We start from the raw sequence: 13,740 nt of genomic DNA on the forward strand, positions 1-13,740 counted from the left end.
GGGAGGCAGGAGAGGGGGCAGGACACATAGCTGTGCTCTGTCCTATACCTGTCACCCCGGGAAGGGGATTGGGGGAGGCGGGCATGCCTGGCAGGGTCTGTGCAGAAGGTGCAGGTGGGTGGTGGCCAGGTCCCAGGAGGAGTACGGGGCAGGTGAGGCACCTTAAAGTGAGTGGACGTGGAAAGATGTCGGGTTGGTGTTGTTGGTTTTCTTTCTTTCTTTCTGCCCTCCCATCACAGAATGTTCCCGGAGCTGGTGTTGGCATATGCTGCCTAATTAGAGAGAGGTAAAACAGACAGACATCCGTTCAGATGTTTACTTGCTGAAAGTGAAGGTCTGATGCGATAGACATGTCAGAGTCAGAAAAGAGTAAGATTTATCAGCCTCTAAGGGGAGGCTGCCACTTCCCTGCTCCTGTGAAATTAAATGATGTGCATGTATGTATGTAAGTGTGTCTATGTGTGTATCTATCCATCTACCATCCATCTATTATTTATCATCTATGTACCTATCTACTTATGTACCTACCTATCTACCTATTTATCTATCTTCCTATCTACCTACCTATTTATCCATCTATTCACCTATCCATCTACCTATTTCCCTATTGACCTATCTTCCTGTCTACCTATCCATCTATCCATCTACCGTCACCTCTATAATCAAGTGGTGACAGCTTCCTTAGAGGAGAAAGAAGGAAGGGAGGTTGGCGAGCACAGGATATCGATACTACAGTTTCAATGAGTCTCAAACCATGTCCCAGAGGAGAAAATGGAGCAACTTTGGGAATACCTGGAACTCTAGGCAGAGGGTATAGTGGTTTCAAAGGCCCAGGTGTGTTCCAGCCACAGTGAGACCCAGTGTGCCCGGAGCTGGGTGCTGAGCAGCAGGTGGCCAGGGATGGGTCCCCAGGACAGGCGTGGGTGTCAGGTCCCTACAGAAACCTTCAGAGTTGAGCTCCACTCTCAGGGATACGGGAATTCACTGTGGAGCTTTGTGCAAAGATGTGTTCTAACTTCTGTTTTCAACAATCCCTCCTGGTGCTGCGCTGAGAATACTGTGTTCCAGGCAATGATAGCAGCAAGGAGGCCAGGGAGCATCGCTGGGGAGACCCTGAGGTGCCAAGAAAGGGTCAGGCGTGGGTCTGTTGCAGGCGGAACCCACAGGATGTGTTGATTGATAGAGTGTGTGGAGTGTGAGGAGGAGAGAGGCAGAGGAGGAGAAGGGGATGGGGCACACCTGGATGGAGACCTGGCATTCAGGACATGGGCTGGTTCTAGGTGGCTGCTGGACGCTGAAGGCAGCGCTGGGGAGGACTCGGGTCTGTGGGCTGGAGCTCTGGGAAGAGGGCCAGGCTGGCCACACAGTGGGCATCATCAGGGGACAGGTGCCATCTAATGCACGGGCCCCGGGCTGGTAACTGCCCTGCTCCTGGCAGAACCACCAGCCACATGATGGCGTCAGCATGTAGGGTGTTCTGAGGACTTCCAGTAGAGCAAGGAAAGAAAACCAGTGGACAGCGCAGTCATAGGGATTGAGCCCTATGCTTACATTGTTCAGGAAACAGAAACTGTTTCATGAAGACTGTGCTGGTCCCTCCCAGCCCCCCCCCCCCACCCTGCCCCTACTCCTATGAACCACACTGTGGCCCAGCACCCGAGTAGGGAAGCACTGAAGGTGCCTCATGCCCAGGCCCGTGTGGCTCCATTGGTTGGGTACCAAAAGGTTGAGTGTTAGATTCCCAGTAGGGGCATGCAGAAGGCGGCCAATCGATGTTTCTCTTTCATGTATGTTTTTTTCTCCCTCTCCCTCTCCCTCTCTCTCTAAAATCATTTTTTTTTTTTTAATAAAGATGCCTTCTTGTCAAAGTCCTTGCTTTTCTCCTAAGGATCCTATTGGGGACATTACTCATGACCTCAACCAAGGTCCTTTTCATGACGCCCACGGGGGGATGCTTGCTCTTCTGTCCCCAGAGTGTGGTTGGCTCTGGCTGTGTGCACACAGAGGCAGGTGCCGGCCCTCCTGTTCTCTGAGGTCTGTCTGCTGGGAGGCCTGGAGGGCGCAGGGCGCCCTCAGAACATGGCTCCCGCCTGGATTCCTATTATCTTATGTGTTTTCCTTTGCTTAAAGGCTTCCAGTGTTTCATGTAAATTTTGAACATCTCTTGCAATGTTTTGGGTTTTTTTAATATATGTTTTTATTGATTTCCGAGAGGAAGGGAGAGGGAGAGATCGAAACACCAATGATGAGAGAGAATTATTGATTGGCTGCCTCCTTCATGCCTCCTACTGGGGATCGAGCCCACAACCCAGGCATGTGCCCTGACCAGGAATCGAACTGTGACCTCCGGGTTCATAGGTTGATGCTCAACCACTGAGCCACACTGGCCAGGCTCTTGCAATGTTTTATGTAAACCTCCCCCAGATCCCTGTTTGGACTTGTGTTGTGTGTGAATGAATGAACACTGGTTTACAAATGGACCCTGAATCACCCGTCTTGCCCTGACTAGAATCGTAGGTATAAACCACTCAGCAAAACATCAGCCAATCAGCAGAAATCAAGACGTTATTCTCTTTAACCTCAGCCCCGGGGCAAACTAATTTCCTTCAATCATCTCCAGCGACATGTTCCATAGTTCACAACGGAGAGCGAGGATCTGAGAGATTCGGAGCTGAAGATTGACTAGGCGAGAGCAGAATAGAAGGCACTCTGACCCTAATGCGGGGCAGGAAGGGTTCACACAGATTCACGGATACAGCAGCATCTATTTATTTATTCAACCCCTGCCTCGTCCCGTGAGCAGCTGGACAAGATGCTACGCTGGCCCGAGCAGCTCCGGTGATGGACAGCAGGCAGCGACGGACAGCAGGCAGCGTCCCTTCTCTCACAAGGTCATGTCTTGCATCCCAGGGAGGGGACAGACATCCAAACAGCTGACCCTGTTATAGAAGCTGAGGCACGCTGCATGCTGCTGACATCCAGAGGCTGCGGGGGCGCTGAGGGGGATGCTGACGGAGGGAATCCGAGAATTCATGCGGAAGGTGACATTTCACCTCCTGTTGACGGATAAGAAGCCGAGGGAAGTAAGGTAGCGGGGTCAGGTGAGGCCGGGGATGGAAGGCCTCGGGTGACCTCCGAAGACGGTAAGTTTATTCTGTGTCTCAGAGGAGATGGACAGGGAGTATTTTTGGACACAAGGAGGCATGCGTCCATCTGGACTTTGGGAATACAGCCAGGACGTGGGAGTCCCAGGCAGTGTGGTGGAGACCCACCTGCAGAGGGAAAATACTCAGAAATCACCGATTCAGGGCCAATCCAGGCACGGGCTCCTGTGAGCTCTGCCACCCCACCGCTTACCTAACTTCACAGGTCCACAGCCCTTACGCATTTGATTAAAATACTAAATGAGCCCGGCCGGCGTGGCTCCGTGGTTGAGCGTCAACCTCTGAACCAGGAGGTCATGGTTTGATTCCCAGTCAGAGCACATGCCCAGGTTGTGGGCTCGATCCCCAGTGTGGGGCGTGCAGGAGGCAGCTGATCCATGATTCTCTCTCATCACTGATGCTTCTCTCTTTCCCTCTCCCTTCCTCTCTGACATCAATAAAAATATATTTAAAAAAATAAGAATTGGCCCATGGGAACCATTGGATGATTAAGTTTTGACAAAGCATATCACAGGGCTGGCACGTGGGTAGGATTCTCTCTGGGTTAGCATCCATTTCCCTTCTTCTTCTTCTTCTTCTTCTTCTTCTTCTTCTTCTTCTTCTTCTTCTTTTTCATCATCATCATTCGTTTAGAGAGTGAAAGATTCATTAGGTGCTACTGCTCTCATCCAGCAAAAGAATAATAAGAGCAAGATCTGACAAACTCCCCCGAGTAGCAACAGTGGACGCATCCTGTCTTTGCTAAAATTACGTCAGGCATGTTCCATAGATGCCTCGTTTCACATGGAGGGTCAGACTGATGGCACTTAGAGACCAGCTGTGAGGGGCCTCCAGCCCACACCTGTGTCGGGTGCCAGGCGCCGTGATGGGTGACAGGGACCTGGGTCTGCAGCAGCTGCGGCATTCCAAACGCACCTCGGGTTCCGATGGTCGTGTCACAGCTGCACCTGGGCCCCACGGGGAAGCATCCAAAAAGCCTCCCCCACCCCCCAATCCTGGGGCAGACAGCAGACAGGGTGCCTGTGACGGGCTGGTCGGGATGGTGCAAGTCATTGCCCCAAGTGATGGAAGAAGTTTGCTTACAAAGAAAGCTGACTCATTTCCGGATCTTGAATGGGGCTGGGCTGAGAATGAGCTCACCTGAGGACTAAGGGAAAAGATGGAGCTCACAGTGTCCAAAGGAATGTGTGTTTCTAAAAATAACATCACAGAGAACGCGACAGACCCTGTGGCGGCCGTGTGGAAACCCAGTGTCATTTTGCACTGTTTTTAGAGTCTGTCTTGGAGTGTTGACTGTGTGTGTTTATTATATAAATCGGTTTGCATCGTCTTCTTTGATAATCAGAAAGCAGGTGGGTACTCAGCCCACCAGGTCAACCAGGAGGCTCAGTCCCCAGGATCCCAGGGGACAAACCTTGGGCGCTGTCCCCACCGGTGGTGCTGAAACCAGCAGCCTGGCTGTCACAGGCTCGGGATCACACACCCTGAGGATTGATTCTTTTCTCACAAGATGACCTTGTGAGCACCTGGCCGCAGGTCCCTCCTGCCCTGAGGGAGGCCCCGAGCTCTCGGGTGGCGCAGAGAAGATGCTCAAGGCTGAAGCTGCCCCTCTTAGTCTCCTTCCTCCTGGATAGAGAGGCCTGGCCTGGAGGACTTCCCCTGAGCAATGCTGTCAGGCTGCCTCTGGACTGCCTCATCCTATTGCTAGCTGTCTCATCTTATTGCTGGTCTGTCCGAGCCATTTCTGGGCTCCGTTCCCAGCAATTCCCTGACGTTTAGTCCTTACACTTCAGAGGATGGGATCTGTCACGTGCCCTTCCATGGGGTCCTCTGCATGACCTTGGGGTCCAGCCCAGTTTGCTGAGTCCTGGGCATGGCTGTGACCCGTGCTCAATCCCGCTGGTCTGGGCCAAGCGTCTTTGTCTCTGTAGGGTCCATGGTCCTGCTCCAACCCGGTCCCTTGCACGACCCGTTCTCACTGTCCAAGGGCGTCCCGCTCACCGTTCGGGCTCCACGGACGGCAGATCCCAGCCACTTGGCGTTCACACTCACCACGTGGAGAAACACTGGTGGGAAATTGCATCCACAAAGAGGTCGGGTGGCCTTTTCTTCACTGTCCCAACCTTGTCTAGTCTCAGGGCTCGCTGATGTTCCAGTAGATCACATTGGGAACAAAGCATCAGGAGGCCACGATGCTGAATCCTACCCAGATGCTCACACGAGGAAGATCTTTCGAGGGGACATCTGTGCAACAGCTTTGGCATTCGGGAAGCATTTACACAGGCAAACGGAGTCCCCGGGCTCTGGCTGGAGGCGCCCCACAACACAGTCATGGGAGCACGAACTTGTAGGTTGGTTGAGGGGGCACCGAAGTCCCGTGTCTTGGTTTTGTCTAGAACGGGCACTGAGAGGAAAGGCGGGAGCGGTTGGTCACAGCAGGCTGCGTCTTCACTCCCCCGCCTCTTCTAGGGAGGTAAAGAGAGCGAAGGAGTGTTTACAGAAGGGGAGGGTTTGGCATGGGCGTCCCCGTAGCCCCCCCTGCGGTAAACACTGCTCTCCAACGGCAACCCTGTGCCATCGTGGCCGACCTGTCATGGCTCAGATCGCCCATTACCTGCTGGGTCTCCCGCCTGCGGAAACCCGCTGTGGGCGCCCACAGGGGCCTCGATTCCCCTTTGCTGACAATTGTCCTGCGAGTCTCCACCCCGAGGGTAGTCTGCTCGGTGAGGCCGTGGGCACGTGGTGCTGGAGGCGGCCGCTCCATGTCAGGACGGAGCCCGGCGCTCGGCATCGGCTGCATTGAACTAACTTACGGGGTTTGTGTCCGAGCTGCAGAGCGGGTGAGAGTGGAGAGGGCAGGGAGCTGAGCCGTGAGGACGGCTCCTCCCGGGGGATGGATCAGTGCTCCCGCTCGGGCGTCCTGGTCCCCATCATTAAAGACCTTTAAGGACAAGGAACACCCAGCATTTAGGACAGCCGTGGGCAAACTACGGCCCGCGGGCCGGATCCGGCTGTTCTATCCGGTTCTCTTGCTCTCCCCTCCGCTCCTTTACTTTGAATTTATATTCGTTCACACAAACACTCCATCCATGCTTTTGTTCCGGCCCTCCGGTCCAGTTTAAGAACCCATTGTGGCCCTCGAGTCAAAAAGTTTGCCCACCCCTGGTTTAGGACCATTTTCTAACACGGAGAAAGCTGCCTTGTTATCAAGGCGTTCCAGCACAGCTCTCGCCAGCGACGCAAGCGTTTCTAAACACAGTTTGGAAAACGGTCCCGCCGAGGGGCTCCGTAGTGTCCAGCGACATAAGCGAATGTGTGAGCAGGGAGGTTTCGCGACGGTGTGCCCGCCTGATGGTCCCGGTGAGGCGGGGGCTGAGCGGGGTCTGGAGAAGGGAGGGCCGCGGGCCGTGTGCGCAGAGCCGAGGGGATGGCACGCTATCGGAGGGGCGGACCGGACTGGCCTGCCCTTTTGGCTCCTAGAGGCGTCCTAGTGCCGTGAGCCCGGCGCCCAGTTCTGCTGTCGGCAGCAGGAAACCCTTGCTGAACCGTTAAAGGACACGGACTGGCCTGGATTCACGCGCTTCACTGGACAGACTGGGAAAACGCAAGCGGGAATATGGTCCCCTTCGCGCCTCCACGGGGCGGCTGGGTTCCCGCTGCCCATCCGGCGCGATGGGGTTTCCGGACCCAGTTTGAGAGGCTCCGGAAATGAACCGCGTCTCAGGCCCCCCTTTCCAGCCAGTTACCGAGAGGTGTCTTTTCCTCTCCCGCCTCCTTTCCTTTAAGTCCAAATGCCTTTGACAGCCCGATGTCACCAGCTCATTGTCCTTGGTGTCTACACGTCGATTATTTAAATAGTCGGTGTAGCCCTGGCTGGTGTGGCTCAGTGGATAGAGTGTCAGCCCGCGGACGGAAGGGCCCAGTCAGGGCACAGGCCTGGATTGTGGGCTCCATCCCCGGTAGGCGGCGTGCAGGAGGCAGCCCATCCATGATTCCCTCTCGTCGTTGACATTTCCGCCTCTCTCTCCCGCTCCCTTCCTCTCTGACATCAATGAAACATATATTTTTAAACAGTAATCAATAAATAAATAAACAGTCCGTGTCTTGTGCATGAACAGGCCCAGATTCTATGTTTCCTTTTGTCTCTTTAAAACGGTCCCAGGTCCTATGTTTCCTTTTGTCTCTTTAAAGCGGTCTGTGTCACGCTCAGTCTCACGATTCCTGTCTGATCTCCACCATGGCCTGTGGCAGCTCTCACTGCTAGAGCCATTTCAGAAAGCAGGGCCCAGGTTCAAGGCCATGCAGCGAGGGCTGTGGAGCCCAGGCCCTCCCCCAGGCCCTCCCCCAGGCCCTCCCCCAGGCCCTCCCCCAGGCCCTCCCCCAGGCCCTCCCCCAGGGCCTCCGCTCCCCCGCCTCTCTTCTTCTGCCTCCTCCTCCTACGTTTGAGGTTCGATCTGATTCCGTTGGGCCCTCTGATGAACGGTAATCTCTCCCTCACAAGATCTGCAACTTGGTCACCCCTTCGAGGAGGCCTTTTCCACATGAGCTGGCGTCACCGCAGGTTCCGGAAGGCGGCCCGACACTCCCGTGGGAGGCATTTCCATGGGGTGTTCAGTGATTCTTTAAAATATATATTACATATATACTAGTCTATACTAATACACACACACACACACACACACACACACACACACACACACCCCGGCCAGCATGGCTCAGTGGTTGAGCGTGGACCTAGGAACCAGGAGGTCACAGTTTGATTCCCGGTCAGGGCACATGCCCGGGTTTCGGGCTTGATCCCCATTAGGGGGTGTGCAGGAAGCAGCCAATCAGTGATTCTCTCTCATCATTGATGTTTCTATCTCTCTCTCCCTCTCCCTTCCTCTCTGAAATAAATAAAAAAATATTTAATATATATATATATATATATTATATATTATTGATTTTTAGAGAGAGAGAGAGAGAGAGAGAGAGAGAGAGAGAGAGAGGAAGAGAAAGGGAGAGAGAGAAACATGGATCAGCTGCCTCCTGCCCACCCTCCTGGGTATTGAGCCGGAAAGCAGGGCACGTGCTGACCGGGAATGGAACCAGTGACCTCTCAGTGCACAGGACGATCCCCACCACCTGAGCCCCTGGCCGTGGCTCGGTGGCTCCTCTGCGTGCGTGTAACTGGAACCCTCCGTGTGTTTTGGAAATCCACAAGATCACCCACTGGTGTGCATTTCATCAACTTCCTTTGAATTCGCTCGTAACGAGGGACCACATGTACCTTGTGACACTTGTCCTGAAAGTCCGTATGATATACACCACCTATTTCCTTCCCGCTGGCATTTCCACAGGTCACCTCACACACGCAAAAGCAGGGTCATCAAACCACGGCCCGCAGGCCAACCTGGCCCGTGAGCTCAGGAGGGTTCTTACCTGGTTAAGTGGCTGAAAAAACATGAGAAAAGAATAATATTTCATCAGCCAGAACAGCTACATAGAACGCACACTTGAGTGTTTATAATGCCGTGTTTCACCATTCACACCATGGCACTGTGGGGTGTGGGAGGGTGGCGTTGAGTGCTGGGCAGACTCTGAGGTATCGCCCCTACGTATTCCGACCCGGCCTTTACCCATGAAGTTGTAACACGGATTCAGTCACGCAAATGTCCGTAAACCCAATGCAGGTGAGCGGACAGACTGGCGGTGGCTGGACCCCAAATCCCCGCGCGTGGCCATGGTGCGTGCTAGGCAGAGGGTACGGGGCCTCTTTCTAACAGAACATGTAGCACAGCCTCCCCAGGAAGGACAGGGGGGCAGGGAGCCTTCCCGAAAGATGAGGATGACGACTGTCTCCGGACCCGCCAGGCCCCCCACCCCTCCCCACCCCCGTCCCCAGTCAGCGCGCCATAAATCCCAGCAGCCGGCAGCTCGGGTGGCGCTGCCTCTCATAGGACATGGTTCCAGACTGTGGCCCGGGCACCAGGGCAATGGGTAGAGCCGAGGTCTGGACTCAGCTTTCACTGGCTACACGCACGTAGGAGCCGGCGTGCGAGCTGAAATGGAACATGTGGACGTCGGGGAGCTGGGGACAGATTTCCCGTGACGCTGCTCTTACTCGGGGAGAGGAGGGAGCCGAAATGCTCCCCACAGCTGCCGGGACTGGGGTCCTGGGCCTGGGGCCCCACCTGCACCCTGACCCAGCAGGGGTGCTCACAGTGGGGGTGCTCACAGCCCAGGTGCTCACAGCTGGGGTGCTCACAGCCCAGGTGCTCACAGCTGGGGCACTCACAGGTGAGCCCTCAGAAGGCCTCAGGTGGTTTAGCTACAAGCCAATGGCTTCATTTCTCTCTCTCTCTCTCTCTCTCTCTCTCTCTCTCTCTCTCTCTATATATATATATATATATATATATATATTGGTTTTTAGAGAGAAAGTAAGGGAGAGGGAGATAGAAACATCAATGATGAGAGAATATACCTCTGAGCCACGCTGGCCAGCCAGTGGCTCACATTCTTACAGACCCTCTACACGCACAGCACCGTTGAAAATAGATGGGGCAGCGGATATACAAATAATTGCACAACGAGTGCACAGACACGTGGGAGTCCCAGTAAAAACGTTCTTTGGGGACATTTACATGTGTGTCTGTGGAACTGCTTCCGTGTTGTGCTGGAGGGGCTTTCAAACCCACAGCGCAGGCTGCAGACCAGGTCCAGGAAGGACAGCCCAGCTACAGGGACTCAGCCAGGGCAGGGCAGCCGGCACATCGCCGTGCATCTGAGGCATCCCAGCAGGTGACACTGAGGCCACCCGCCTGACCCACGAGTCAGAAGATGGCACAGAGCATACAACATATGGCACATGGCACACAGCATACGGCACATGGCACATGGCATACAGCACACGGCACACGGCATATGGCACACGGCATAGAGCACACGGCACATGGCATACAGCACACGGCACATGGCACATGACACATGGCACATGGCACACAGCATACGGCACACAGCACATGGCATACGGCACACGGCACATGGCACATGACACACGGCACATGGCACACAGTATATGGCACATGGCACATGGCATACAGCATACGGCACATGACGGCACATGGCACACAGCATACGACACACGGCATACAGCACACGGCACATGGCATACAGCACACAGCACATGGCACACGACACATGGCACATGGCACACAGCATACAGCACACGGCACATGGCATACGGCACATGGCACACGGCACACGGCACACGGCACACAGCACATGGCACACAGCAGACGGCACATGGCATACGGCACACGGCACATGGCACACGACACGGCACATGGCACACAGCAAACGGCACATGGCATACAGCACACGGTACATGGCACATGACACACGGCACATGGCACACAGCACACGGCACATGGCACATAGCATACAACACATGGCACACGACACCCTTGGCTCCCAGGAGGCACGGACCCCCAGTGCCCGCAGGTCCCCCGGCGGGAAGTGACCCTGGCCTTGGTGCTGACAGCTCGCCCACCCCTGGGAGGCGGGCTGGTCTTCAATCAGCCTCACGGGGAGGGCCGGGGCTGGTGGTGGAGAGGCGTCGTCATGTTGAAGCCGTGCTTTCCTCAGACGCGCTTTCATTCCCGGTCACAGCTCGTGGCCCGTGCTCCTCCTTCTCATACACGCTCCGCCCTCACGCGCGGGAGGGGCCGAGTCCTGATTGTGCAGACGGGGTGCTGCGCCCACCGCGTGCCGTTTATCCAGCATGGAAACCACTTCCTCGAGTCTCTTCCGGGGAAACCGTGGCTAAGCGTTCAAATAGGGAAAGGCCCAATTTCATCATCTGTCTATTTCTTCATCTTTAGGAATTCATTACGTTGAGGTTCTGGTGAGAACAGTAAGAAACGAAAGACAATTTTCTCGTGTATGTGTCGTTAATAAAGGAGAATCACAGTGTCAAGTATCTGAGAGCCTTCATCCCCGGGGAGGTACACAGCCTATGCGAGCGGGCGGAGCTGGGACTCCCCGGTGGGTCCAGGCTGCCAATGCAGCCCAGAAGTGAGGGTGCAGCTGGGCAGGGGTTTGCCGCGTGTGCCCTGGGCTGTTGCCCTGTTGGTTGACACGGGCGTCTCTTCCTTCTCTTCCAGGCTCACGGGCATGAACCTGCCCTCCCCCGTCATCAGCAGCAGGAACTGGCTACGCCTGCACTTCACCTCCGATGGCAACCACAGGCGCAAAGGCTTCAACGCCCAGTTCCAAGGTAAGAGCCGTCCCCCTCGTAAGGAAACACGAAAAGGCCGCGGAAGACCGGCTGGTCCTTCCCGTCCCTGAAAGCGTGGGAATCTCCCGCGAAAGACGGGACAGGAGATGCCAGCTTGAAAATACCTTCCGTCCCTTAACGAACAGCTAAGCAGCCGTGGACAAACTACGGCCCGGATCCGGCCCGTTCGGCTGTTCTATCCGGCCCGCGGAGCCAAAAGAGCGGAGGGTTCTCTTGCTCTCCCCTCCTCTCCTTTACTTTGAATTTATATTAGTTCACACAAACACTCCATCCATGCTTTTGTTCCGGCCCTCCGGTCCAGCTTAAGAACCCATTGTGGCCCTCGAGTCAAAAAGTTTGCCCTCCCCTGAGCTAACGTGAGGAAGTGTGTGGATGACAACCAGCAGCTTATCTCTAAAGCTTTCCTGCTGGGATGGGTGCTGTGGGTTTCCCTGTTTGGCCGTGATGATTGCTAAGTTTTAGTCAGTATCGGTGGGTATTCACTTTAACTTCTCCTCGCCCAACGGGGTAGATACATGTCCCAGGGACCCGCTGATGTCTTATCCCTGCGCTAAGGCTGGTACAGCTCAGACGTGGCATGAAAATGCGTAAGTGTGCCATCACGTCGCTCTGACCTCTAAAGTAGATCGGCAGGGCAAACATCCGGCTACCCGGTTAGTGATCTGCGTACACGTGAACTCAAAACTGCGTTGGGGCCTATGGAGGGCGGACCCTCAGACTCTCTCTCTGTACCCAGTTTCCCGTGTTGGCGCCTGTACAGTGCCCTATTATTTCCCACGTGTTTCTAATAATCCATCACCCTTATCAACGCCACGAAAAGCATTAAGTGTGTTAAGAGGTCCATTGGAAACAATTCCACTTTCATTTGCACATAAAGGGTATGACTATTAAAAAGTGAGGTGGTTTTCCAAGCAAAGACCTCTAGTGTCCCCAAGAGACCGTCCGTTCAGCGAAGGCCACGTCCCCGGACGTGAGCCCCATGGGTGCCAGGACCCCCCTAAAGGAGAAAACGGCAGACTCCCCGCCCACCCCAGAACCGCGCCAGTCAGAAGGACAGACGATTGGTAAACAGCTTCCATGAAAGGCAGCCCACAAGCCAGTCAAGCTAGCCCCGCACGCAGACGTCAGCCCTGTTCCATCGGATGGATCTGAATCATGAATCTGTCGGGAGAACACCAACCACCGCCAGGCAGCCAGGACGCTGCGTCTGTGCCGTGGTTCCCCGGCCACGGCCCCCTCTGCTCCACGGCTCCCAAAGGGTTGACTGGCGCCGACCTGCAGAGAGCTGAGGGGAGCAGCACTGCCACGGATCAGTGCCTTTGCCCTCTGCACAGGGGTTCCGGGAAAGACAAGCCACGGAACAGCAACGCGAGGGGACTGGACGTGGGGGACACGAGGGACACGCCGGCCGACAGGAAGTGGCCAGAGCTCAACCGTGTCAGCCGGTGGGCTCCGAAGGACACGCGTCATGGCCGCGGTGAGCAGAAGCGTTTGCACACAAGTCCAAGGAGATAAAAGGTGCTGAATAGGATGTGATCTACACCCGGCTTCACATGGTCGATCCAGAGCCTCTCCAGCTGCCGTGGAAGTTGGACTCAGGACCGCATTTTGATGTTTTTTGTGAACATGTGGGCCTCGTTTCCCAGGGGCTCCAGGTCCAAGACCGGGGCACAGCCGACTGAACATGGGAGCGTGGCTCCGTACTGCCCCCTGGTGTAAGAACCCAACCGAACGGAGAGCGACCAGACGTTAGCAACAAGATAAACTGACCAACGAAGGCGCTCAGAGGCGTGGAGACGCGGAACAGACGGAGGTTTTCAGACAGAAGGGGGGGGGGGAGAAATTAACCAGGGAATTGGCATGTGTGTTTGCCTTGCCCAGGGACACAGACAATAGGGTGGTGAGGGCCTGGGGCGGGGTGAGAACCAGGTGACGGGGGGCCATGGGGGAAAGGGGCATCTGTAATACTTCACCAATAAATATTTAAAAAAGAAGAAGAAGAAGGAAACATTCACCGGAAGACCCTCGGGGCCTCCATGGAGGGTGGCGCGTTAGCAGGAAGCCTTGGCATTGGCCGTCCTGCCTCTAAGGGCAGATGACCCGATGAAGGGAGCCTCAGGCGGGTCTGCTGAGCCAGCACAGGCCTGGGGGCAGGGGAGGCAGGAGACAGAGAAGTAGCTCCTCTGAAGTTCAATGCCGAGACCACGTGGTGAGGGGCTGAAGGTCCCCGCAGCTCTGTCCTCCAGTGGCCCCGGGAGGCCTGGTCTTATACCGGGAGGCCTGGTCTCACACCGGGAG

The 13,740-nt window shown here is 55.4% G+C and overlaps 1 protein-coding gene across 1 annotated transcript in view; it reads left to right on the plus strand.

Annotated features, from left to right (window-relative positions):
* The window catches only part of CSMD1 (CUB and Sushi multiple domains 1), a 1,048,987-nt gene that overhangs the window by 679,511 nt on the left and 355,736 nt on the right, over window positions 1-13,740 (plus strand). Inside the window, exon 6 of the mRNA XM_080662039.1 lies at window positions 11,309-11,421. Coding sequence (XP_080518165.1) covers window positions 11,309-11,421 — 113 coding nt within the window. The remainder of the gene's footprint in view (window positions 1-11,308; window positions 11,422-13,740) is intronic.

The sequence above is a fragment of the Plecotus auritus genome, assembly GCF_963455305.1.
Source record: "Plecotus auritus genome assembly, chromosome: 3".
In the NCBI taxonomy this organism is placed as follows: domain Eukaryota; kingdom Metazoa; phylum Chordata; class Mammalia; order Chiroptera; family Vespertilionidae; genus Plecotus; species Plecotus auritus.